Source organism: Vulpes vulpes, chromosome 2 (assembly GCF_048418805.1).
Source record: "Vulpes vulpes isolate BD-2025 chromosome 2, VulVul3, whole genome shotgun sequence".
NCBI classification, from domain to species: Eukaryota; Metazoa; Chordata; class Mammalia; order Carnivora; family Canidae; genus Vulpes; species Vulpes vulpes.
Window position 1 is genome coordinate 20,849,512 of NC_132781.1, and position 26,726 is coordinate 20,876,237.

The 26,726-nt window shown below is 55.2% G+C and overlaps 1 protein-coding gene across 9 annotated transcripts; it reads left to right on the forward strand.

The window, feature by feature from the left end:
* Positions 1–1,747: 1,747 nt before the first annotated feature.
* Positions 1,748–26,233, forward strand: JUP (junction plakoglobin). Of its 9 annotated transcripts, none has more exons than XM_072747207.1 (15): positions 1,813–2,079; positions 12,772–12,984; positions 14,676–14,935; positions 15,156–15,394; positions 16,290–16,491; positions 18,091–18,235; positions 18,348–18,451; positions 19,641–19,979; positions 21,196–21,351; positions 21,570–21,689; positions 23,652–23,802; positions 23,914–24,035; positions 24,629–24,668; positions 24,925–25,090; positions 25,411–26,233. In XM_072747207.1, exons 2-14 carry the CDS (start codon positions 12,780–12,782, stop codon positions 25,074–25,076), a joined length of 2,235 nt encoding a protein of 744 aa, XP_072603308.1. In that variant the 5' UTR covers positions 1,813–2,079; positions 12,772–12,779; the 3' UTR covers positions 25,077–25,090; positions 25,411–26,233. The 9 variants fall into 9 exon arrangements, with proteins under 9 accessions (XP_025842805.1, XP_072603308.1, XP_072603311.1 ...); XM_072747210.1 differs by having other exon boundaries at positions 1,879–2,079; positions 12,775–12,984; XM_072747211.1 differs by lacking the exon at positions 1,813–2,079 and adding an exon at positions 2,561–2,736.
* Positions 26,234–26,726: the final 493 nt, after the last annotated feature.

Genomic DNA, 26,726 nt, shown 5'->3' on the forward strand with positions numbered 1-26,726 from the left:
TGATGTCTCCTTGACCCCCTCCAGGGAGGCTTGTTGGATGGCATAAGCCTCAGAAGTGAGACTGTTTTGGCCATCATTCCTTTCTGTGGTGGGAAAGTGGTCAAGGATACTGCTGGGGTGCCTTCACCTAGCCCACCCCAGGTGCCAGTGTGGGGACTATGGAACTTGTTGGAGGGAGGACCTTTCCCTGAACAACCAGTCCCCCAATTCCCACACACTCACAGTGGCTATGGTGACCTGTTTATACTTAGCTCTCTGGGAACCTCTTGAGGATTGGGATCATTTTGGTTTTCTGTGTTACCAGGGTCTAATCTGGTGCCTAGCATACAGTTGGTGCTCGATACTTGAATGTTGATGAATGAATGTCTTTAGGAAGTTCAGCATGCTGTACATCCACTGGAGCAGTCATCCATTTCATTAACCACAGAAAGGAAAGACCCTCATCTTCTTAACTTGCTTGCCTATTGGGAAGTTCTTTCTGATAACTAACCCACGACCTTCCACCAATGAGGGGGTGCTGCTGCCCCATTTCTTTTATGTTAGTGTTGCTTTCTTTTGGATCTGATGCCTGATTTTTTTTTCCACACCCACCATTACTTTCTCTATCTTTGTCCCAAATCATTGCTCTTCTGTCTCAGCCCAGAATAGTTGTTTTTGCCCTTCCCCCTACCCCTCCCCACTGCTTTGACATTTTATATCTATGCTATTATTCCACCAGGAGAACATGCGCTTGGTGGGCCTTGATAAAATTAGAAGAAAGTGGGATGCCTGAGTGGCTCAGTGGTTGAGCGTGTCTGCCTTTGGCTCAGGTCGTGATCCCGGAATCCCGGGATTGAGTCCCGCATCATAAGGAGCCTGCTTCTCCCTCTGCCTGTGTCTCTGCCTCTCTCTCGAATAAATAAATAAAATCTTAAAAAAAAAAAAAAAGAAATTAGAAGAAAGGAGTTCTAGCGTGCCACTCTGTTGTTTTGTGACTTTTCTGAATTTCAGCTTCCTCATTGTTGTAATGAGGCTCATTTTGTTGTCCTAATCCCCCCCAGAATTGTCATGAGAATTAAAAAAAAAAAACCCTCCATATCATTAAATTCTAACATTTAGCAGTCGTCCAAGTGATTTCACAAGCCTTAGTTTTATTCCCACACTCCCCATGAGACAGATACAGCTAATGCACCCAATGTATAGATGAAGTGGTGAAAGATGAACAATTTGTAGATGAACAGGATTAAAGGTAGGGTAACTTGCCTGAGATCAGATACCTACTAAGCGGCAGAACCCAAACTCAGGCCTTCTGATTCTTTTTTTTCTTTCTTTCTTGTTTTTAGGCCTTCTGATTCTAAATCTCATGCGCATTCCGTCTTTGGGGGGGAAAAATAAATCCCAACCCAGAAAAAAAAAAAAAAAGCCTGTGAAGTGCTATACAAATATGTTATTATCCCTCTGTGGCAAGAGTGAATAAGCCCAAAGAAGCCTCACGCCTGACGCTGAGTTGGCTGGCCTGTGAAGGCGTCTGTCCTTTCCCATGGCGCCTCCTGACTCACCTGTTGGACAGGTAGGGGGAAGGGGAGAGTGAGGAGTCTCACCTGCTCAGAGCTAGGGTGGGGCAAGACACACCCCGTCCTTCCCATTGGTGCTTTCCCCAGCCTTGCTGACAATCCCTTGCCCAATCGGGAGGAAGTAACCTTCTGTCTGCCAATAGGTGCGGAGGGAGGCTGGAACCTCAAGCTGGAGGCCGTCCGCGGAGCCGACTAGCAGTCCCCGGGGCCAATGGCCAGCGGATAAACAGAGGCTGCGGGGGAGGAGGCCTGGGCGCGAGGCCCCGCCCCCCGACGGGGCCGTCGGGAGAGGCAGCCAGTGAGCCCTCATCAGCGGGTGGGCGTCTCCCTCCGGGGGCGGGGCTTCGAGGGGGCGAGAGGCGTGGCTTGGCTGTCAGGTCCCTTCGCCTTTTGTTCGGTTACGGAGTTGCTGCCTTGGCCAGAGTCCGGAGCAGCCGCCGCCCGAGCGCGCCGAGCCCACCCGCTGCCCGCGCCGGCCCCCAGCCCGGCGCGCCCCCTGCCTAGCCCGGCCAGGCTCCACACGCAGGTGCGCACCAGCGGGGCAGGGGCGGCGGGGCGAGGGAGGGGCGGCGGGCGGCCGAGAGGCCGGTGCCCGCGGTCTCCGGGCAGGTGAGGGCGCGAGCCAGGAAGCGCCACCGTGCACCGGCGGCAGGGGGCGCGCTGGGGCCCTTGGGCGCCGCCACTTAGGGGGCGCGCGGTTCGGGAGGAGGGCGCCGGGGGCCGAGGGCGCCGGAGACCTGCGGAGGGCGGGGAGGGACGAGGGCAGGTGTCTCTGGGGTAGCGCCTGACCCGCGGCCCGTGGGGTGAGCTCGCCCGACGCCGCGTGCCCGACTCGCGCCCTGACTCCTGCGAGGGGGACTTTGCCCTGCTCGTCTGCGTCCCAAGGCTTACTCCGTAGTCAGGAATGTACAGTTCGGGAAACTTGCTGCCGCTGGTGTCTTTGGGGCCACCCTCACCCCACCTCACGCGTCATCCTCGCTTTCCCTCCCTCTCTACTCCCCCAGGCTTGGGTGGGGCCCTATTGTCTGCGCCCGGCTTGCCCAGCCTTGGGGGCCGGGCGCACATTTTCCCAGCTCCGCAGGCCCCACCTGCGGAGCAGGTGAGCGCCCGGAGAGTCCCGAGGCCCAGCCCTCCGCTCCTCGGCCTCGTCGGTGCTGTACCTGCGGCGCCTCGGTCCGGCCCGGTGGGTGTCGGGCCAGGGCCCAGCCCCCAGAGGTGGGATGGGATGGGATGACAGCGGGACTGGCGCAGGGCCCGGCTCCGCGCGCAGCTGGTGTCTGGCCCCCGTGGCTCGGGCTGGGGTCCGGGCGGAGGGGTCGAGCCTAGTTGGAGAATTCACTGGCCCTGCTTCCAGGGAACAGGACTGCTCTTCTCTAACCTCGAAAAAATCACCCCAAACAAACTTTCTAGCTGGAAGTATTCACGGCAGCTTTCTCCGCGGGTTTTCCTGCCTCCTTGCTCAAGGGCTTTCCCCCAGGCTTAGGGGGTCCGTCTTGGGGCAGAGCCCCCTCCCCCAGCCGGCCTGGGTGAACCTGGGCCAGTGCCTGCTCTCTGACCCTGTCCTCCCTGCCCCCACCTCCATCCTGTTTGCTGGGCCCCTAGGGCCCGAGGTGGGGGCAGGGGTGGGGGTGGGCCAAAGGGGAAGCAGCTTCTTCCTTCTCTTCCTGCCTCCGGGGACCACCACACCCCCTCGCTTGAGGCCTTGCGCCAGTGCCTCTCTCCCAAGCTTTGCCCCCTCCCCAGGAATGGGGGTGGGGCAGGGCCAGGCCAAACTGACGAGGGTGGGGAGGGGGGAGCGATTGTTCTGGCCTTTTTTTCCCTTACCCCATCCCCCACGTCATATAGCTGGCTGGTCTTTGAGTCTGAAGAGTGTGGAGCTTGGGGTTTGGTTTCCATTTGATTTCTGGATTTTGAAGTTGCATTCCTTCTAGAGGCTTCTGCAGGCAGTCCCCCAGCCACCCCTTCCTGAGGTTGCTGGGTGGGGAGAGTGGGACAGGCTGTAGGGGGGAAGGTTTCAGGAGAGCTGCATGAGGGCCCCTTTCACCCCAATCTCCTGAGAGCCCCTTCCCAGGGCAGAGTTGGAGATCACCAGGCTTTCAGCCCTCCTTTTCAAAAATAGGAGGTGTGGTCTCTCTGCAGGGATTTGGATGCCAGCCTCCTTGAGGAGCAGAGGGGAAATAGAAGAGTCAGGCTTTCCCTCAGTCTTGGGGTGAAGGGAGTTTTGGAGGGAATCAGGGCTATTGGGCCTGACTCAGTTGGGAAGACCCTACCACCTCTTTCATGGTTGTAGTTGGGGGAGTGAGGAGGGGTCAGACCCATCTTCATGGAACGCCCTGGGTTAGGGGAGGCTGAGGAGGGAACCCCATTCTTCTGCTCTAGTGGGTCTTGTTCCTCCGGGGAGGCAAAAGGTCATGGAATTTGGGCAAAAATAACCTGTTTTCCTTCTTCTGTGTGCCAAAGTGGAGGAGGGGAAGGCATTGTAATTACATTGGTCAAATGATTAGTTTAGCTAATCTGGTTTGTGGCTGTGATCAAAAGATAATACTGAGGAAGTATCACTAGGAGGTGCCTGGTGGAAACTGGTGGTTCACCGAGAAGGGAGGTAGTGGGGGAGGGGGGAAAAGGTAGGATCCAGTGAGTCATTTCTTGTTAGATCAAGCCCCAGCTTGGGTGACAGGAGCCCTCCACCCTGCCCTCACCCCCATTCCCTCTGAACCTCTGTTTGGGGTGCCAGGGTGGAAGCTTTGAGAACATGTAGGAAGGATTCCCTCCTGGAGGCTTGTGGGGCAGGTTCTGATGAGGGGTTGGGGAGAGGAGCCCCTTGAGAGTGATGGGGTGACTGTCAGTGGAAGGGCTGTTGGAGAGATATTATGGTAGGGCAGTTCTGGGTTTGAATCCCTGCCACTCATTACCTGTGTGGCCTTAGTCAGGTCCCTTCATCTCTCTGAGCCTCAGTGATCTCTACAAAATGGGAGTAATACCGATAACCCAATAAGTATTTGATAAATGGTGACTAAAAAAAGCAAGGGAGGACTTTACAGATACTAAGCACTTTCATGGAGTGTTCTCACTTAATCCTTATGACTGTCCCTAGAGGCAGCTTATCATTACCCTGTCCAGCAGATGGGGAAATTGAAACTCAGGGAAGTTAAGTAACTTGTCCAAGGTTGCACAGTGAGACCCAAGAAGGGCCAAGACTAGCCTTTGGGTCCTCTGGTTCCAAGCCTGGATCCCATTCTGCTGTACCGTGTATCACCCCACTACAGCTCTGGGAAGAATCTGCCACTGTTCTTTGAGAGCCTCTGTTTGGGAATCTGGGGAGAAGAGAATTCTAAATGACCAAGGAAGGTATGTGTGGGTGGTGAAGGTGGGGGCAGGTTGGTCAGGAGGGGGTGACTCATGTCCTAGCCTCCAGCCCTCTGAAACCTCCGTGGCTTGGTTTTTAGTTCCTGGGGGAGGGGGACATCTCCCCAAGGCCAGAGGCTGTGGACATGTGTGGAGGAGGCTGGTGGGGGAGAGGAGGGCAGGGGTCAAACTTGCTGCTGCCTCCTGGCCTACATTGGGCCAGACCCTGGGCTGTTCTGGGCTTGTCCCTGTATAGGAAGTGGGGCTTCCTGCTTTGCTGGGGACTGGGGCTGTGCCAAGATGAAGGGGGGCCTGGTCTCTGGGGAGGAGACGGAAACGAGAGTCAGATTTAGGACTGGGCCACTGTGCTTCAGGATTGTGTGTGCCTGGCTGCTCTGGGGCCTCAAGCTGGCTGTCCTCTGCTTGGGAGCCCGGGACCCTAGGACCCGGAAGGGCCTTTCTGGTGATGGGTGTGGGGTCAGCCAGGGCCTTGGTCCCTGAGGGAGGGGCTGGTGTCACTGTCTCTGGCAGCTGGGCACCTGACACCAGAATGGGCCTGGGAAATGGGGCCTCTCTGTTTGTGGGTGTAGCCTGGGCACTGCCTGTCAGCACTGGGCTTCTGAATCCCTTGAGGTCAAGAGGAGGATACCGCCCCCCTTCCCAGGGTTATTGATCCTGGAGAAGAGAAGCCTGAGGGGACTTGATGCGACAGAGAATGAAAGAGAATGATCTGATGCTATAGAGAGGGTTCTGGGCTTGCGGGTTTTCTATCATCCCTGAGGACACAAGAGCCATCGGGACTGATGCTCTTAGGGAAGGAATGGAGGCTAGACAGGAGGAAGGACTTCCTGTCTGTTAGAGATGAGATCTTGCATTGCTGAATAAGAGGGAGAGATGGAAGGTCAGAGGTGACTCTTCTCTGAAGAGGAGGAAGCAGGGCTCTGTGGGAGCTGGACGAGGGCCATCATGCCCAGGAGAGAGGACAGGAAGGAGTCAGTGCCTTTGGTGCCAGTCTGAGGTCTGGGGGGGGGGGGTCCCTGGGGAAACTCACAGTCTTGTGTCTGTTGGGAGACAGACAGACCTGGTGGTAAGAGGGACAGGTATCCATGAGCCGGCTTGCCCAGTGACCCCTGTGAAGAGAAAGAGAGGTGTGGCTGGGGCAGGTCCCCCAGGCCTCTACCCTGGGGCATGGTTAAATCTAGTGGAGGTCTGGGGGCATGGACTGCCCCAATTTCTTTTTATTTATTTATTTATTTATTTATTTATTTATTTATTTATTTATTTATTTATGATAGTCACACAGAGAGAGAGAGAGAGAGGCAGAGACACAGGCAGAGGGAGAAGCAGGTTCCATGCATCGGGAGCCCGACGTGGGATTCGATCCCGGGTCTCCAAGATCGCGCCCTGGGCCAAAGGCAGGCGCTAAACCGCTGCGCCACCCGGGGATCCCGACTGCCCCAATTTCTAGCAACTTCCTTGGCCAGGCCTGAAGAGAAAGCTCTTTGCTCCGCCTCCTGGCACCTCAGCCTTTGGGATCCCTCAGGACAAGAAGTTCTGCTCCCTGTGACCTGCAGAGTGTGGGTTAACAGGCCTGCTTTCCTTCTCACTGTAGGGACAGGGACTGAGTGGCAGAGACCCAAAGAGTTGGGAAGGGGCTGGGCGATCAGTATGCTTCTTGTTTGGGGCTGAGGGAGAGGCTGGACTGTGTGAGTCCTCCAACCTCTTGATTGAAAAAGTAGTATCTTTTCAAAGATTGGAAAGTTTAGAAAAGTTTACAAGAGAAAAAAAAAAATCACCCATTATCTCGCTCCATAATCCCACCACTAACATTTCTTCCCCTTCTCTTTTTCTTAGCATTATCTTGTTTCTTAGCCTCCGTCTCAATGATCTCATGCTCTGTATACAATGACAAATTTTAGGGACGCCTGGGTGGCTCAGTGGTTGAGCATCTGCCTTCAGCTCAGGTCATGACCCTGGGGTCCAGTGATGGAGTCCCACATCGGGCTCCCTGCAGGGAACCTGCTTCTCCCTCTGCCTATGTCTCTGCCTCTGTCTCTCTGTGTGTCTCATGAATGAATAAATAAAAATCTTAAAAAACAAAAACAAATTTTAACCAAATCTTTATCCACATCCTAGTTTTCTCCAGCAAATGCAGAACAGGGAAGTCATGGTCGGTTTTTCCTTGTACTTCCAGGAGGGGGTCAGGCAATCCTGCAGAATGAAACCCTGGGGACCACCCCCTAAGGAGAGGATACCAGCTGTACCCCCCAACACCCCCTCCAGGGGCCCTTGTGTGTGATGTGACACTGACCCAGGTCAAGCCTTTGTTGTTTCCTGAGGCTGGATGAAGTGTTTTTCCATTCCCAGGAGCCCTGGTTTGGGGTGATCCACTGGTTTGGGGTTTTGCCCACAGAGTGTCAGCAGCAGAGACGGGAGCTCCAGCTGGAGCCCTCTCCAGGGGAGCCCGGAGGTTCTCAGGGTCGAGCCACCTGGCCCTGCATTTCCCTTCCTCCAAGTCCCCTTCATTTTCCCACCCTGGTTTGTTTGCTTTGGGAGGGAGCCCAGAAGGAAGAAAACAAACAGCAGCTGGGACGGCCTGACCTGAGCCTCCTCTACCCCCAGCCAGTCCTGGGCAGCAGCTTGGGCTGCCCTCCAGACCGGAAGCGAGGGTTTTCCTCTGGAAGCATCCAGGAGGATGGGCTCCTCTGTCTACTCCTGTCCCCAGGGCCCTGGCCATACATTGTGCCCACTTTAGTCTCTGCCTGCTTGGAATGATTATTCTTTTTTTTTTTTTTAAGATTTTATTTATTTATTCATGAGAGACGCACAGAGAGAGAGGCAAAGACACAGGCAGAGGGAGAAGCAGGCTCCACGCGTAGGGAGCCCGACGTGGGACTCGATCCTGGGTCTCCAGGATCACGCCCTGGGCTGAAGGCAACGCTAAACCGCTGAGCCACCCCGGGCTGCCTGGGAATGACCATTCTGAATGGAGAGATTACAGTACCTGTCAAGGGACCTCTAGTCTGTGGGTTGTTTCCTCCTGGAAGCCACACCAGTCTGAGGGGGGAGGCCTAGCTGGGAAGCCCCAGCCTGTTGGGGGAGACAAGGCTCTCAAAGGAAGCAGTCACATCTGTCTCTACTTTTCTAGGGTCTGTTTCTGTCTGTTCTTGGGAGCGCTGGCCAAATCTCTGCTGGAGTCAGAGACAGTGGGGAAGGGTGGGGGCTGGTGGCCCTGCTCAGCCCAGCCTCTCTCCTGGGACTGCTATGTGGGGAATGTCCAGGCCTACTGGCCTGGCCAGCCCTGGCTGCAGGAAGCAGCACATGTCACTGGGGAAAGGCAAGGCAGTGGTCAGTGGGCAGAGCAGTGTCTTCCCTCCTGGACCAGGCACAACTCCCCAGTCACACCTCACCCCACTCCAGGGGCTCTGGCCTAGGGCTGGGAGGTAGACATCCTCCCTGGTCCTGGGTCCCAAAAAAGGAAGGCTTGGCCGCTGGCCACCTTGCTGGGCCTGACTCTGCTGGCTCCTCCTCTGCCATATTTCTTTGCTTTGCTAAAAGAAAAAAGCTCGCCTGGGCCTTTACTGCCCACAGAGGGCTTCCACGGTCACGGCTGTGTTAGATCCACAATCCACACATGGTCTGAAGAAAGGAGTGGCTTGATTATCTCTACCTTGCAGATGAGGAATATGAGGCTCAGGGAAGTCGAGTGACTTGCCCAAGGGCACGCAGCCAGTGAGTGAGGATGGATGGATCGCTCCCCCCCGACTCCCATGCTCTCCGGCCTTGCCCGCAGCCCCCTTCCTCTGCGCCCGTGATCTGCTGGTCTCTGGCCCAAGGAATGGCTGGAGAACCCTGCCTGTTCTCCTAGCTCTCCCATGCGGTGTGTCTAAGTCTGCTTCCGGCTGGCCTCTTCGTGGCCCATTCCTGTCCTCATTCCCAGGTGTTTTATTGACACTTGGCACCCTGCTGCCCAGCCCAGCTGTGCCCAGCACTGGTGGGGCAAGGGCCTGAGGTAGGTCTGGTGGCAGGGTTTTTTTGTTGTTGTTGTTGTTTATTTAGGTATTTATTTATTTATTTATTTATTTAAAAGATTTTATTTATTTATTCATGAGAGAGAGAGAGGCAGAGACAAGGCAGAGGGAGAAGCAGGCCCCATGCAAGGAGCCCGACGCAGGACTCATCCCGGGACTCCAGGATCGTGCCCTGGGCCAAAGGCAGGTGCCAAACCGCTGAGCCACCCAGGGATCCCCCTTATTTAGGTTTTTAAAAATATTTTATTTTTAAGCAATTGCTATACCCAATGTGGGACTCGAACCCACAACCCCAAGATCAAGAGTCGCCTGCTCCTCCGACTGAGCTAGCCAGGAACCCCAGTGGCAGTTAATTTTAGCGTCTCGGCTGGACCACGCTGTGCCGGGACCGTCTTGGACTTAGGATGCCCAGTGGCAGACTGCTGGGGAGGAAGCAGGAATGAAGGGCAGGGTCTGTCCAGAACTTGCCTGCACATTCCTACCTTGGCGCTCCTTCTCCAGGGCCCAGGCTTCTCTTCCTGTCCCCTGTACTGTCCCCACCCTACCCTGTGATCTCCGAGCTGGCTTCGGCCTCCTGTGTTCCAGCAGTAGAGCATGCTGTGAAACAAAGGCCCCCCATGCAACTCAGAAGCTGCCCGGTGTCTGGCTCTGCCCGGCTCTGGCCGGAGCGTGTGGGCAGGGCCCGCGCCTGTCTCGCCCACTTCCACCCTGGCTCTGTCCAGGGGCATTGTGGCAGTCCCGCTCCGGGTGCAGGGTGGAGAGGGGTGAGACCAAGCTGGGTGCGGCCCCCTCCGCCCTGGGAAGTGCCAAAACAGCACTTTTCTTTCTTGGTGAGAGAGAATTGCCCTGGTTCCCCTGGGAGCCAGTGAGGAGAAAGGTGGGGTGGCCTGACAGTCCTTCCTGAGGTCTGACTCCTCACCTTCCTGCTGCAGGAGGAGCTCACCCTAGGATCCTTTCCTTGAGAAGAGTTCTAGTATGTGTCCTCTCTGCACTGTTTGCTGACTCTCCCGTGGCCCACCTTCAGCCTTCTCTTGTCTGTCTTGGGAAGGCTGAGATCTCAACGCTCCTCTGAGATCAGCTGGGCCACGCTTTCTGTGGATGAAGCACAGAGGGCAAGTAATTGCCTAAGGACACCAGTCAGCCTGGGTCTCTGTGGCTGGGACCAGGACCAAAGGCCTGGGACTCCTGAGTTCACAGCCAGGGCTCTCTGGCTCCAACTGTGAGCACCCTTGGCCTCCCCAGCCTCTTTGCCTGCTGGCAAGGGGCTCAGCTCTACCCATGCTTTGGCCAGCCCCTGTCGTACACCAGTGTCTGGCCCTCTCTCCTTGCAGGGCGTCCCCCGTTAGGAGCCAGGGGAGCAGCCTTGTTTAGTGGGCTGGAGGCTGGTGTGCAGAGAGGCAGAGCCCGGATCCCAGCAGAACCCTGCCCTGTTCTTAGGGTGGTGCCTCAGTCTCCTCAACTGGAAACTGGGACTGGTAAAATGCCCCACCAGGCTGGAGATTCATTTGACTGTAAAAGCAGCCGAGTGTCCCCTCCCCCATGGATCTTTTGACCTCCTGGTGGCCTCTGTCTTGCTCTGGGCAGCCGCCAGCCCGTTAGCTTCTCTTGGCTCCAGGCCTGGGCTGGGGGGTGGTAGTGAGGGGCCTCCACCCCCACCACCCCCCTCCCTGGCTGGGAAAATGCTCCTCCTGTGGCCAGCCTTGACCTCGTGGGTCCCTGTGGATGGGGGCTGGTGGGGAGTGGGGGGGGGTTGATCCTGAGGTTCAGGGTGAGGCCTGTGCCCCTCTGGCTGAGAAGCCCCAGGGGGAATGGTCTCTGCTCTGGGTAGGATGCTGGGGGAGGGGGGCTCTTCCTGGCTCAGGTGGGGTGTTCTTACTGAGCAGGGCTGGAGATTTCCAGTTTGTCCTGAACAGATCTCAGTGCCCAGATGCCTGCTCAGCCCTCTGCCTGGCATAGTGACATTACAGGGTTAATCCTGATAGAGTTTTACCTTCCTTCTGCAGCACTGGGCCGCCCAAGGCCTCCTCCCCAGGGCTTTCTCCTCCCCAGGGGCTGCTCCGTGACAAGCTTCCTCCTCCAAAGTTCTCTGTTCTTTCTCTCTCCCACCAGGGAAGGCAGGAGCACGCTGGGCAGTGCGTGGTTAGGGCGGGGGCCGGGGGCTCCTCCTGAAATAGCCGCACTTGGCCAGTGCCTGGGAAGCAGCTGGGTGCATCTGGTGGCACGGAGCCTGCTGTCTGGTGTCCTGGGCCTGCTTCTGTTTATCAGCTCGAAACTCTGAGTCACTTGGGGTGAAGGGAGGAGAGGAAGGAGGCAGCCGGGAGCTGGTCTGGCTCCTGCCTCTGCCTGTTCCAGGTGTGCTCATAGGCCGGGAAGGAGCCCGTGTCACCATAAAAGGCAGGGAGGCCTGAGGATCATTCATCCTCCTCCTTGAGGGTGACCCTGGGAAGACATACCCTAAAGATCTTTGTTCCTGGGGTGGGCCAGGCTGAACCAGCTGAACCTGGGCCCCCATCACCATGGGACAATAGGTCTGAGGTGCTGAGTACTGCCCGCCTTCATGGGTGGACCAGCCTACAGTCTGCATGTGCCAAGGCCTCAGACTGGGGTGTCACCCACACCTGTGCCTGGTCCCAGCTCTGCCACCTTACCTGGTGGAGCCTCAGTTCCCCTGTCCATAAACGGGGGGAGCAGAGGATCTGCATTAAAACCTGCTTGCGCAGATGACAGCCTTATTGAAAGCTCTGCACCGGGCGGGCCCTCACCCGAGCACAGCCCCCCTTGCTTCTCCTCCCAGGGGTGGGACTCAGGGGTCAGCTCCCGAGACAGGGAAGCCAAACAGACCGAGCGAGAGTCCACCACCCTGGTACACAGTATGGCCCAGCAATTCATGCACCTCAAGTGCCCCCACGTCTCTGCAGAGAGATGGAGGGGTGCCTGAATAGCAGCAACCCCTCCTGAAGCCTGCCTCACCCCTTATCTTAGCCTGGGTTCTACAAAGACAGGAAGTGGGAACCCCCCACTGAGGGAGAGGCACCGCTGATAGGTGGCCAGCCACCAACACCCAGCACTCACTGTGTACCTGGCACCTGGCTGGGTCCTTTACAAATCTGGCCTTCATAACAACCTGCGGGGGTGGGGGTGGGGTGGTGTTACCCGCATTTTGCAAATGAGGGTTTGGGTCTGCGGAGAAGTGAATTGGTCCAGTCATATGTGGCTGATATTTGGAACTGGTCGATGGGGCTCAGAACTTCAGAAAAGGCTTCTAAGACCTGGGGTGCCGGAGAGACAGGGATCTTAGAGCTTGGGCCTGTGGGGTCACTTGTGATCCTGCCCCATCTTCAGGAAAGATCCTTGAGATCCTGGAGTCTCCAAGGGAGCCTCTGACTGCTCCCAGCAGCCTCCGGGGCTCTCCAGATAAACCCGTCTGACTGCTTCCCTGCCCCACCCAGTTTCCTGTCCGATGCTTGGGGTGTAGCTGCCTCACCATAGACTTTCCCAGAGAGCCCTAGTGCATGGGGTGGGGTGTCTGTGGGACCCCAGAACCTGCTGGAGGCCCTGGGTACCTTTTGCTGTGAGAGTGTGGGCCTGGGGAGAGCAAGATGAGCAAGCCCAGGGCTCGGTTGGGGCATCTGGCTCTTTACTGCCCCATGCCCCCTGGGGTGTGCTCCATCCGGGGCTGGAGGTAAGTGATCTAAGCCCTGGACTCACCCTAGGGTATCCCACCCCACAGTGGGGATTCCCTCCCTGGGCCTGGGAATGGGCTGAAGCCGGGGGCTGGGCCAGATGATGATGGGCTGCCTCACTGGAGCCAGCTGATTTCCTGCCTTCCTTTGTGTCCCCAGCAGCCATCATGGAAGTGATGAACCTGATTGAACAACCCATCAAAGTGACTGAGTGGCAACAGACATACACATATGACTCTGGCATTCACTCGGGTGCCAACACCTGTGTGCCCTCGGTCAGCAGCAAGGGCATCATGGAAGAGGATGAGGCCTGCGGGCGCCAATACACGCTCAAGAAGACCACCACCTATACCCAGGTGCCCCAGAGCCAAGGTCAGGAGCCCTGGGGACTCGTTCATGGAAACTATTCCATGGAAATACTTCAGCAGAAAACCAGTGTGGGGCCTGGAGGAAGGTCAGGGCAAAAGGAGGCAGACAATGGGAGCTCCTGTCTAAGGGAGGAGGCACAGCTACTTCAGGGTTGCCCCCATCTGAGAGGGCGGCAGATTCCTCTTCCTTGAACTTCTCGTATGGAGGGAGAAGCAAAGTCTGAAGGCAGGGTCCTTACCCTCAATGAGCTTACAGTGTAATGACAAGGTGTCACTGTTGCCCTCAGGAGGCCCATGGACGATCGGGGAAGATGGTCCTTTTGCTCCAGGGGCCCCAAATTTGACGGGGAGGCAGGGCTCCTGACGGGGGTAGGAGGAGACCTACAGGTAGGTTGTGGCCAGGTGGCAGAGTGATGACCCAGTTCGGGCTCCCAGCTCTGGGCCTCCGGCAGCAGGGGATGCCTCACCAGCTAGGGCGCTGGCCTCTCTGGGGGCGAAGGGTATCCGAGCCCTAGGACTGCTGTCCACGGTGCCTCCCGGGCCCCGAACACTGAATGGGATGAGCTGTGGGAGCTGGGAAAGGTATGGGGCGGGCTGTGACAGGTGGAGGCCCTTCAGAACTCAGCCTCCGCCCGGGGCTCTCCTCCCTGACAGCAGGCAGGGAGAACCAGGCATTGTGTTGGTAGCTAAAAGTACAGCATTCCAGGTGGGAAAGCTGTGTGGGTGTCTCCTCCTTCCTGACTAATTGGAGGGTGGAACCTCTGCCTCTTTCTCCTCAGGGCATCGGGACACTTGCCAGGGCCGGGCTGCCTGGGAAGTTTGGGCACCTATTTGTGGGGCTCCTGGACCCACCCAGGGGGTGGAACCTGGAGTCTTAGCTAAGAACCCACCTCCTGCTTTCTGAAACCCACACTCCCACCTTTCCCTCTGATCTGCTGTATGATACTGGGTAGCCCTCTGAGCCTCTATTTGTTTGCCTCTATAATGGGAGAGTTGCCTCCTTTGGAGATGATGAGGATATAATTAGAATCATGAGATCTCAAAGAAAGGAGACCTGGGTTGTCTGCTGCTACCCCAACCTGATTGTTAAGGGAGGGGCATAGGGTTGGGGTTTGGGCTCTGGAGTCAGCCTGTCTGAGTTCAGACCCCAGCTTGGGCTCCTAGGAAAACAACAACAACAACAACAACAACAACAACAAAAACCAAACAACTCTCTGTGCTTCAGTTTCCCCATCTGTAAAATGGAGATCGTAATAGTATTTATCTTTTAGGGTTATTATGAGATTAAATGAGAAAATATAAGAAAGACGTTTAATTCACTGCTAAGCACTTTGTAAGTGGTCAAAATTTTTTAACTGTTCCCATGATAGTAATCTTCACTAACACTTTTGTAGTGATGTGTGTAGTACATCCTTTCTTTTCAGAGCAAATTACAACTATTATCTCATTTAATTCCCTATAAAAATTCCCTGTGATGGACAGAACAGGTGGTGCCTCATTTTACAGCTGACATGACTGAGGTGGTGGTGACCTCCCCCGGTTAGAGGCAGAACCACAAGTGGTGCTGCTGGGGCTTTGGTCGGGGTGGGAGCCAGCCCAGAGAGCCCAGTCTACAAGGCCTGCCCTGCCCCTGTGCCTCCCCACCCCCACCCATCCTGCCACTCAGTCCCTGCCCATTGACACCCCCCCATCCAGGTGACCTGGAGTACCAAATGTCCACGACGGCCAGAGCCAAGCGGGTGCGGGAGGCCATGTGTCCCGGCGTGACAGGCGAAGACAGCTCGCTGCTACTGGCCACCCAGGTGGAAGGGCAGACCACCAACCTGCAGCGGCTGGCCGAGCCGTCCCAGCTGCTCAAGTCAGCCATCGTACATCTCATCAACTACCAGGACGACGCCGAGCTGGCCACCCGGGCCCTGCCTGAACTCACCAAACTGCTCAACGATGAGGACCCGGTCCGTGGGGGGGGCCTGGCCAGGGTGGGGGCAGGGCAGAGAGGGGAGAGGTCAGGTGTCCGCAGGGGCTGGCCCTACCCAGGGCCCCATCAGCAGGGAGAGTCTGAGCTGGGTCCCTCTGAACTTTGTGGAGGGGGTCACTTGCCCTCCTCCCCCCATCTCATGGTAGCCAGCCCGGCCCCTCTGCTCACTTTTTCCCATCCCTCCCCGTCCCCCTCAGGTGGTGGTGACCAAGGCAGCCATGATTGTGAACCAGCTGTCCAAGAAAGAGGCGTCGCGGCGGGCGCTGATGGGCTCGCCCCAGCTGGTGGCAGCCGTGGTGCGTACTATGCAGAACACCAGTGACCTGGACACAGCCCGCTGCACCACCAGCATCCTGCACAACCTCTCCCACCACCGCGAGGGGCTGCTTGCCATCTTCAAGTCGGGCGGCATCCCTGCCCTGGTCCGCATGCTCAGGTACCCACCCCTACCCACTGGGGGATACCGGGGACTCCCCTCACTTGGGCTTACCCCCTCTCTTCCCTGGGCTTCCATACATCAGGTATTGAGGACCTACTGTGTGCCAGGTGCAGACCCGTGCCCAGTCCTGGTGCTCAGCTACTCACAGCCTAGCAGGCGGGATAGGCATGTGACCCGCGTGTTAGTTACTAGGATGCAGTATATGCTGGAGAGAGGTCTGCCCAGGATTGCTCAGAGCTCCGGGAAGCTGTGCACTCTAACAGCAGGGTGTTGATGGATGAGTGGGGTTTGGCCTGCGTAGATGAAGGGAAGAGTATCCCAGGCAGAGGGAACAGCAGAGACAGCCCCTTGCCCCCTGTATCTTTCCCAGCCTTGCAAGGTTCATTGGTCTTTCTCCTTCTATCCATGCCAGGCTGTGAGTTCCTTGAGGTTGGAGATACTCTGACCCCCTCACAGGACCTTTCTAGCACATGGCCTCCCATGTGGTAGTTCCTTAGTACCGACTATGCGCTCAGCCCTGGGCTAAAAGCCCAGAAGCAGGCGGAGTCATGGTCCTGGTGGGGAGAGGAGTGGTGTGTGCTATGTGATCTGTGCCTAAGAGCGGGGCTGGGCTCAAGGGACGATGAGGTTTTAGTAAAGTGCTGTTTCCTTTTTTTTTTTTTTTTTTAAAGATTTTATTTATTTATTCATGAGAGACACAGAGAGAGAGAGGCAGAGACACAGGCAGAGGGAGAAGCAGGCTCCATGCAGGGAGCCCGATGTGGGACTCGATCCCTAAAGTGCTGTTTCCATGGGGGTGTTAGTATGGGGAAGGCTTTCTGGGGGAGGTAGCCCTCATTTATGCCAGACCTTTGGGGCCCGACTCACATCAAGCCACTGCCCACCATCCCAGCTCCCCGGTGGAGTCGGTCCTGTTCTACGCCATCACCACGCTGCACAACCTGCTGCTGTACCAGGAGGGCGCCAAGATGGCGGTGCGCCTGGCAGATGGGCTGCAGAAGATGGTGCCCCTGCTCAACAAAAACAACCCCAAGTTCCTGGCCATCACCACCGACTGCCTGCAGCTCCTGGCTTATGGCAACCAGGAGAGCAAGGTGAGCTGTGCTGCCGCGCACCCCCCCAACCACACCCCGAGGCCTTCCAGTGTGTCTCCTTCTATCCAGCTGTAGCTTTGGACCACTGCCTCTTTACCCCTTTTGGTTTAAATATATGAGTATACGTGGTTGTACATCTTTCATCATATAACTGAATATTCTGAGGTTGAGGAAAAGGAAAAAAGTCACTATCCTTATGCAACCACTGCTATCTCCGTGTGCTTCCTGTGGACCCGTCCTGTGGGCATGTCTGTACATGGTTGTAGTCATGGCAAATGTCCAACTTTGCATCTGTTTTCTATGTATCTATGTATTTTTAATTTTTTTTCCTGTACCCTCAAAATCACCCTCTACAATGGCAGATAGCATTTCATTAAGTGGGGGCCCCAGACTTTATTCTTAGGGAGGGCATTTAGATTGCTGTCAATTGTCTACCTTTATAAACAAGGCTGTCATGAGCATTTTTGGACACACAGCTTTTCCCAAAGAGTGGGAAATTTTTTCATCAGTGGGGCTAAGGGTTTTTAATATTTCTGGGCTTGTATCCAGATTGCCAAATGCTTTCCAAGAGGATTGTGTTACTTACAATGTTGTTGGTGGTGTCTGTTAGTAGCTTCACCTCATCCTTGTCAGCATTGTTTATTATCCTTTTTTCTTTTATCTTTTTAAAAATTTTATTTATTTATCTGAGAGTGAGAGAGAGAGAACCAGTGAGGTGAGGGGCAGAGGAAGAAGCAGACTCTCCATTAAACAGGGACCCTAAGGTGGGGTTTGATCCCAGGACCCCAGGGTCATGACCGGAGCCGGAGACAGATGCTTAATTGACTGAGCCACCCAGACATCCTTTTAAAAATTTTGACTTTTGGGCAGCCCTGGTGGTGCAGCGGTTTAGCACCGCCTGCAGCCCAGGGCGTGATCCTGGAGACCCTGGGTCAAGTCCCACGTCAGGCTCTCTGTATGATGCCTGCTTCTCCCTCTGCCTGTGTCTCTGCCTCTCTCTCTCTCCCTCTCTGTCTCTATGAATAAATAAATAAAATCTTAAAAAAAAAAAATTTGGCTTTTGGGGATCCCTGGGTGGCTCAGCGGTTTAGGACCTGCCTTTGGCCCAGGGCGCGATCCTGGAGACCTGGGATCGAGTCCCACATTGGGCTCCCTGCATGGAGCCTGCTTCTCCCTCTTCCTGTGTCTCTGCCTCTCTCTCTCTCTCTCTCTCTCTCTCTGTCTATCATAAATAAATAAAATAAATAAATCTTAAAAAAAATGTTGGCTTTTTTTTTTTAAGATTTTATTTATTCATGAGAGACACAGAGAGAGAGACAGAGGCGGAGACACAGGCAGAGGGAGAAGCAGGCTCCATGCAGGGAGCCCGATGTGGGACTCGATCCTGGGTCTCCACGATCACACCCTGAGCTGAAGGGAGGTGCTTAACTGCTGAGCCACCCAGGTGTCCCAAAATTTTGGCTTTTTTAGTAGTCACAAAAGCTGTTCAGGTTTTAGCTGAAGTTTGGTAGCGACAGCTCTGTCCCCCCCTCCCCTTTCCTTGTTCCTTGTCATATTTCCTGTCTATCTCACACTCATTCTCCACTGTCTCCCCCTCAGCTCATCATCTTGGCCAATGGAGGACCCCAGGCCCTTGTGCAGATCATGCGCAACTACAGCTATGAGAAGCTGCTCTGGACCACCAGCCGTGTGCTCAAGGTGCTGTCTGTGTGTCCCAGCAATAAGCCTGCCATCGTGGAGGCTGGTGAGGATGGCCTGCGAGGACAGCCCTTGTGCCCAGGAGGGGTGGGGTGGGGGCCTTGTCTGGCAGCTGGGCCATGCTCCCCTGCCTTACATGCCCCCATCTCTCGCCCCAGGTGGGATGCAGGCCTTGGGCAAACACCTGACAAGCAACAGCCCCCGCCTTGTACAGAACTGTCTCTGGACCTTGCGCAACCTCTCGGATGTGGCCACCAAACAGGTGAGGGAGACCTTGGGGGCTGGGGTCCACCTCTTCAGCCACCTCATGCTCCCCTCTTGCCACAGGCAGTCTCCTGTCTGGGACTCTGACTTTAGGAGTCGTGGGAGGCCTGAGGCCTCTACATCCTGCCCCACTGTGACTAAGGCTGGAAATACCCTGGAATCCCTGAAATTCCTCATCCCTTTAGCTTAGGGCTCTAATGGCTGTTAAGGACTCAGGAAGGGGAACAGAGGAAGGGGCTGATATTCCTAAGCTGGTGTTCAGATGATACCAGGGGAGTAATTTTGACATAGACCCTGCAACAAGGAGCAGTAATGTACCAAGAGATGGCCTGAGGGCTCTGGTAGCTAAAAACACAGTTTAAGGAAAAATGGCAGTTTTAGGACAAGACTCCTGGTCCCTCCTTCCCACCTGACTACCATTCCTAGGAGGCCCCTGCCCCCCATCAATAGGCTGTTTAATGGCCCCCGGCCACATGCTGGACTCTGCTTAGGCCCTGGTGGATATTGGCTTGCTTTCCCCTTTCAACAACTAGAGGTGGAAAGGGGACCCAGTTGGTTGGGTGAAGAAACAGGGTCCCAGGGGGGTCACGTAATGGCCCTTGATCACAGCTAGTAAGTGGTAGAGGTGGGATTCGGGAGTGTCATTTCAGAGCCTGGGGTCTTTCTGTTCTACCACAAGGCCCATGTGGCTCCCCCTGGGAGAAGTGAGGCTTCCAGATCACTGATGTTTCCTGGAAGTGGATTTGGTCTGGGGACCACTGAGAGGGGCAGCATGAAGGCCCAGAACGATGATGAGAAGCCAGGGAAGAGCAGTCAGCTGGGCCACTGAAACAGGTGGCCTCCTCCACGTTTCCTTCTGACCCTGCCTGGGTCTGAGGATGCAGGGGGCGGGATGGGGGTTGGAGGCAAGAGCATGAGCTTGGAGACCGGCCTGAGGTCACAGATGGCTCGCTGGCGGTGGCTCTGTGGGGAGCCCTCAGCTGCTCTGAGTGCCACTGCCCCATGGGACTGTGCCACCTCCTCACGGGGCGTCGCCAGAGGCGCCGGGGCAACGGTTCCCAGGCACGTGGGCACAGCCCATTGGCTCTCAGCTGCGCGGCTATCTCACTCCCCGTGGACACCTTTGGGAAGACCTCCGGGAGCAGAGAGTCTCCCTCACCCTCTGCTGCCTCCCCCACAACCCACAGGAGGGCCTGGAGAGCGTCCTGAAGATCCTGGTGAACCAGCTGAGTGTGGACGATGTCAACGTCCTCACCTGTGCCACGGGCACTCTGTCCAACCTGACGTGCAACAACAGCAAGAATAAGACGCTGGTGACCCAGAACAGCGGCGTGGAGGCTCTCATCCATGCCATCCTGCGCGCTGGCGACAAGGACGACATCACGGAGCCCGCCGTCTGCGCCCTGCGCCACCTCACCAGCCGCCACCCGGAGGCCGAGATGGCCCAGAACTCCGTGCGCCTCAACTACGGCATCCCGGCCATTGTCAAGCTTCTCAACCAGCCCAACCAGTGGCCGCTGGTCAAGGTCTCCCCTGTGGCCGTGGTGGGGGTTAGGCGGGGGGTAGGAGGTCTCGGCAGGCAGGATTTAGGTGCTAGCTGGGTACAGGCAGAGCCATGGATCAGAGAGGCCCTGGGTCTGTAGGTGGTGGCGGGCTTGAGACGCTGCCTTCCTAACACATTCCAGGGTGATGTTGCCAGTCTGTGGGACACATTGCTTCCACTCATGCTTTGGATCTTGACCATGTGGCCATGTCTAGATACAAGGAGGCTAGCAAAGTGTCATGTGTCAGAAGGCCACATCTGCTAAATTTGAGGAGGGATCCTAACCAGATAAAAAATCAAAAAGGTTCTGGGGGGACACATTTAGCATCTGTTGGAGGGAGTTAAGGGTGTGAAGGGGTGCAGCCTTCTCCACAGGAGGCTGCCTGGGGGCAGGAGAGCCAGCTGGCAGGGCTCCCATTGATGAAGTTTTAGACAGTTTGACAGTACAGATAGGAATGACTCTCAAGTAGTTATACATTGAATTTTAAAAACCCATAGTGAGAAAAAAAGGCATGTGGTCCCTCTTTGGGATTGATCCCTACCGTAAGCTTGAGGCGGGGGGAGGGTTTCACCTAGCCGCTAAGTGACAAGTGACCTTGGTAGTTCGTCTACCTGTGCTCACGTCCTCATCTCGTGATTTTTGTGCCTAGCCTTCTGGCTTCTTGTTTTGCGGGTCAGAGGAGATGATAGCTTGCTTCACAAGACCCTGAGGGACCCTAGGAGGCCAGAGTGGCCCCTAGGAGATGGGGTGCCCTGAGGAGGACACTTCTTCCCAGAGCTGCCTTGCTGGGGATTGATTACAATAGGAGTATCAGTAGAGCAGGAAGCTTTGAGGTCAACCATAGCAAGGACTCCCTGCTAATCAGGGTTTGGGAATTAGCCGAAAAGCAAGTAAAACTCCAGTGTATAGGGGAGGGTGGTTGTTGAGGGAAGGGACAAGGGTGAGGTTCAGGCCATGGGGCTGGTGGAATGTTCTGGAGTGGGGCATCATTTTAGCAGGGACTGTTAGCATTAGACATGAGGACCCACAGATTCTATGGAATAAGGGACATGGGCTAGGAGTGGCTCATGGTCTGGAGCATGTTTGTGTCTGGCCTGGGGGATAGAGAGATGACAAGGGAAGGAGGAGATGATGCTTAGAAATTGGGATTCTCTAGATGCCCAAGAATGTCCCTGATTATTGTCCTTTTTCTTATCAGGCAACCATCGGCCTGATCAGGAATCTGGCTCTGTGCCCAGCAAACCATGCCCCACTGCAGGAGGCAGCAGTTATTCCCCGCCTTGTCCAGTTGCTGGTCAAGGCTCACCAGGATGCCCAGCGTCATGTGGCTGCAGGCACACAGCAGCCCTACACGGTAAGTTTGCTGGTGGTGCCTTCCTTGGGGGTCAGAGGTGTCCTGCTTGGGAGTGTGTGTGTGTGTGTGTGTGTGTGTGTGTGTGTAAATGAGGAGGCAAGTTGTAATTGAATGGAACTCCGAAGACCAATGAGGTTTGGCAGATTGTCACGGTGGGGGCATTTGGGCATGTCCAAAGGGCTATCAGTTGCCATGACCCAATGCCTCTTGTTGTACAGGATGGTGTGAGGATGGAGGAGATTGTGGAGGGCTGCACTGGAGCCCTGCACATCCTCGCCCGGGATCCCATGAACCGCATGGAGATCTTCCGACTCAACACTATACCCCTGTTTGTACAGGTGAGTCTGGGGCAGGTGGAGAGCAGAGGTCCCTCCAACGCCTGTACATCCCCATTACTGAAAGTGGGAGGTTGGCAGCCATGGGTTTGGTGGGTCTGGGCCAGTCATCAAGAGGTCATTGGAGGAGTTTGGAGAACAGTGACCATGCCAGGAGTGACCCCTTAGCAGATCCCTGCATGGGAATGGCTTTCCAAGCTCAAAAGCAAGGGAAGAGATCACAAATGAGAAAAATATCTCAACCACATAAACGTTAAAATCATCTGTATGTCAGAAACAGTCTAAAAAGCAAGAAAAATTCAGTAGCAAACTGGGAAAATGTTTGCAAGTATCACAACAGACAAGAGTTTAATATCCTTCATATAAAAGAGCTCAGTAATACTAGACCCCAGTGGTTAGATGGGCAGAGGCAGAAACAATCCCAGGTCGCTCATAAACAGGCAGTGCTCAACCCCAGGAGTTTAAAGAAATGAAGCTTAGGGGATCCCTGGGTGGCGCAGCGGTTTGGCGCCTGCCTTTGGCCCAGGGCGTCATCCTGGAGACCCGGGATCGAATCCCACGTCAGGCTCCCGGTGCATGGAGCCTGCTTCTCCCTCTGCCTGTGACTCTGCCTCTCTCTCTCTCTCTCTGTGACTATCATAAATAAATAAAAATTAAAAAAAAAAAAAAAAAAAAAAAAAAAAGAAATGAAGCTTATGCTCCCAGTGAGATCGTCCCATTTTCCGCTATCAAACTGGCAAAGAAAAAAAAATGAGAATGCCCTGGGCTGGTGAAAATAAATAAATAAAAATCTTAAGGGATCCCTGGGTGGCGCAGTGGTTTAGCACCTGCCTTTGGCCCAGGGCGCGACCCTGGAGACCTGGGATCGAATCCCACATCGGGCTCCCGGTGCATGGAGCCTGCTTCTCCCTCTGCCTGTGTCTCTGCCTCTCTCTCTCTCTGTGTCTCTCATGAATAAATAAATAAATCTTTTTTTTTTAAGATTTTTTTTTTATTTTTTAAAAAATTTTTATTTATATATGATAGTCACACACAGAGAGAGAGAGAGGCAGAGACATAGGCAGAGGGAGAAGCAGGCTCCATGCAGGGACCCCATTGCAGGACTCAATCCCGGGTCTCCAGGATCACGCCCTGGGCTGAAGGCAGATGCTTAACCGCTGAGCCACACATGTGTCCCATAAATAAATAAAATCTTAAAAAAAAAAAAAAAAAAAAAGTCCATTATATCATATGGCTGAATACAGTGAGGTTGAAGAATTTTTGGCTTTTCAAATTTTTTCCCTTTAAGTACTAGAGTTCAGAGTAAGGGATTAGCATCCTTGCAACCTCCAGTTGTGACCAATGAGGGGTTTTGTTTTGTTGTTATTGTTTGGCTTTTTAGCACTCTCTTTTTTTATCAGTATGGACTCAGATTTCTAGGTAAAGCTTTTTAATAATGTAGGAAAATGCCTTATGTTACAGTGTGAGGTAAAACAAACAAACAAACAAAACAGGAATCAAAATATCAAAATAAGGGACAGCCCAGGTGGCTCAGCAGTTTAGCACTGCCTTCAGCCTGGAGTCCCCGGGTCGAGTCCCCCGTCGGGCTCCCTGCATGGAGCCTGCTTCTCCCTCTGCCTGTGTCTCTGCCTTTCTCTCTCTCTGTGTGTCTCTCATGAATAAATAAATAAAATAAAATAAAAATAAAAATAGGGATGCATAGTCCTAAAACAGGACTATGATAAAAACATGATGGAAATATGCCAGTGTATTAACAAAGGCTATATGTGGGTGGGGAATTATGGCTGGTTTTCTTTCCTATTTCTTTATGTTTCTTAGACTTTTCCACACTTTCTAGTAGGAGCTAGTGCTAAGTCCAGAAAAGGGGAGCCGAGACTAACAGGGCTGGGGGGCGAGCGGGCTGCCCATCTGCCTTACACCTTGTCCACCTGCGCCCCTTTCCCACCCCACGCACCCTCTCCCCAGCTCCTGTACTCGTCAGTGGAGAACATCCAGCGCGTGGCTGCCGGGGTGCTGTGTGAGCTGGCCCAGGACAAGGAGGCAGCTGATGCAATTGATGCTGAGGGGGCCTCAGCTCCACTCATGGAGCTACTGCACTCCCGCAACGAGGGCACCGGTGAGGGGCTGTGCTGTGGGCCAGGGGGAGACAGAGCGGGGGCTGAGTCTTGGTCCTCCAGCCAGGGTGAAGGCAGGCGCTGAATTGATTTTTCCTCTCCTCTCTGCTCAGCCACCTATGCTGCGGCTGTCCTGTTCCGCATCTCCGAGGACAAGAACCCAGATTACCGAAAACGCGTGTCTGTGGAGCTCACCAACTCCCTCTTCAAGCATGACCCAGCTGCGTGGGAGGCTGTGAGTATCCTGGGTTGGATTGCAATGTATGGTTGTGCAAGTTGCACACTGCACATGGACAGTGCCTTTGAGGGAGCTCCTCCTACCATACTGTCAACTTCAGATTTTTATTTTGTAATTGGATCATTGATGACCATTTCTAGCAGATGGCAGAGGTAGGTTAAACTATCTGCTTTTGACCTGCCAGAATGGCAATTTTATTTTGTCCATGTTATTAGAAGTGTTTGAAGCAGGGGGCAGTGCCTTTTTCTAACGTGTGCAGAGGTGCTCTGTAGGCTAGTGCTGCCCCGATCCTGGGTGGGGCAGCTCCCAGTACCCGTTCTCAAGTCATCTTGTGCACTGCTGTCCTCAGGGCTGCCCTAGTTTTGTGGGCATCCCTATGCGAGAACGGTGGGAACTTCAACTCTTCGGAAGTGACTGAGGAGAGGAGTCCATTGGAGCACTGTGTAACCCCATTTCATTCCTCTGTTCCTTCGAGGGGGTTATGCTTTTCCCTCTTTGTAGAAGCATCTCTAGCTGCCCACCCCCTAGCCCAGAGCCGACATTTTGCACCCTTCTCCCCTCCTGCAATGTCTCTCTGTCTCTTTCCTTAGGCCCAGAGCATGATCCCCATCAATGAGCCCTACGCAGATGGTGAGTGTGTGCAGAGTTCCTCAGGGGCCCCTGAGAGCCTGCAGTGTGGGGTCTCTGGGGATGTGAGTGAAGGAGAGGCATTGTGTCTCCAGGGCTGCATGACCAGTGGCAGCCACTGCAGAGTCCACACCTACTCCTGTGTAGGCCCCCTGATGTGGGGGAGTGGAGAAGGGGTCAGGCCCACTGGAGATGGACTGTGAGGTCCAGCAGGGTGGTCTGCAGACCTTAGAAGGTCCTCTTCCCTTCTTTTCCCCAGACATGGATGCCACCTACCGCCCCATGTACTCGAGTGATGTGCCCCTGGACCCCCTGGACATGCACATGGACATGGACGCGGACTATCCCATCGACACTTACAGCGACGGCCTGAGGCCCCCCTACCCCACGGCGGACCATATGCTGGCCTAGCTGGCTGCACTCCAGTATGGCACCTTCCTGCTTGCAGGCTTCCCCCATGCCTGGGGCCTCTGGGCCATTGAGACATGCTTTTCTTCCCCGCTAGAACCTGCTTCTCACAAAGGCCCTGTCATCTTTCCTTTGAAACTTTGGCCCTTTTCTGGGGGAATTGAGTGTGGGGCCTTTTGCCATTGAGCTCCCCTGAGGAAGGCGGGCCTTGGCCTGCCTCACTCCCTTGTCTTGCTGGGGGCAGGTGGGTAGTGGGTGGGTGACACGGGGATGGCACAAGCTCCTGGAGGCCATAGGCCTGCCCTGACCCCTCTGTGTATAACCCCCCCTCCCCCAGGTGCGGTTCCTCATCTGAGAGGCTCTCCATGTGGGCGATGGGGCGAGACAGGAAAGTGCCTGAGCCCAGGGGAGCAGGGCCACGACTTCTCGCTGCGACTTCTCGTCGGCCCATGCCTCCAGACGTCCTCTATAGGGTCTTTCTAGGGATGCTCCTGCTTTTCTGTCCTAGGCTGTGGGTCCAGGGCCCAACACCCCCTCCCACCTCTGTGGCCCTGGCACTAAAGCTTTAGACTCAACCACCCACTCTCTTCCCCCACCCAGTAATCACCCCCCACTCCCACCCCCACCCTGGGTGGCCTGACTCCAGCAACCCGGGCCCCTCAGAGCTTTGGTTCCTTCTCTGGGCCTGATTTTCTCACTGAACTCCAACCCACCAACTGTTCTGAATCCCTGGGGTGGCCAGAACCCAGGTTCAATGCTCAAAGTCCCAGAATCCAAAGCTTGTTTGAGAAGTTCAGGGACGGACCAGGGAGATGGGACGGAGATGAGGACACTGCTTGCTCCCCTCTCAAGGATGCTCAGCTGGCTTTGGGCCCTGCTTGGGAGCTCTGGGGACAGCTCCCTCTCACCCCATCCCACCCCATCCCACCCACACAACCGCCCTAGCTGACTCCTGAGAAGTGCTCTTGGCTGACCCCTCTGGTGTGCGGTGAGGGGCTTTCTCTTCCCCTTCCTGTTTCAAACCCTCCACCACCTCCTCACGTGGGTGTGGGGGGCTGGGGGTGGTCCCAGCAGAGAGTTTTATTATTCTCGCTTTATGTTTTTGGTTATTGGTTTTTTTTGTATAGACCAAAGCAAAGAAAATAAAACTAACACATAGATCCAGTGGAAGCTGTGAGGGCAGGTGGGATGGGGAGTTGGGGGCTCCCTTAGCAGCCTGCTGCCTCCTTGGCTGGGTCCCCCATGCGCTCATGGCCACCATGTGTGTGGCAAAGACATGGGGAGGGGAGTCAGGGAGAAAGGAGCGTTTGAGGATCTGGAATTGATTAAACTCAATACATACTTACAGGGCTCCAGCCTAGAACCTTGGAGCCTTAGGATGTAGGAGGGAGAAGAGATGCCTGTGCATGAGTTCCCCCACCAGGGACACTAAGCCTTGGTCTCTCCAAGGGGTGACCCCCCTGCTGGCCTCAGCCTCCAGCCCTGCCCCGTCTAGCCTCAATGTACATGTGGTGGATTTCTCTTGGGTGGAACAGTCCCTGTGGCCTAGGGCTTGGTGTTCATCCCCCTTTATGGTTTGGGGTGGGCCACCCCAGCCCCTGCCCATCCCTTCTGTCCCCTCAACCAGCATCCTCCTTGCTGGTTTATTGCCTC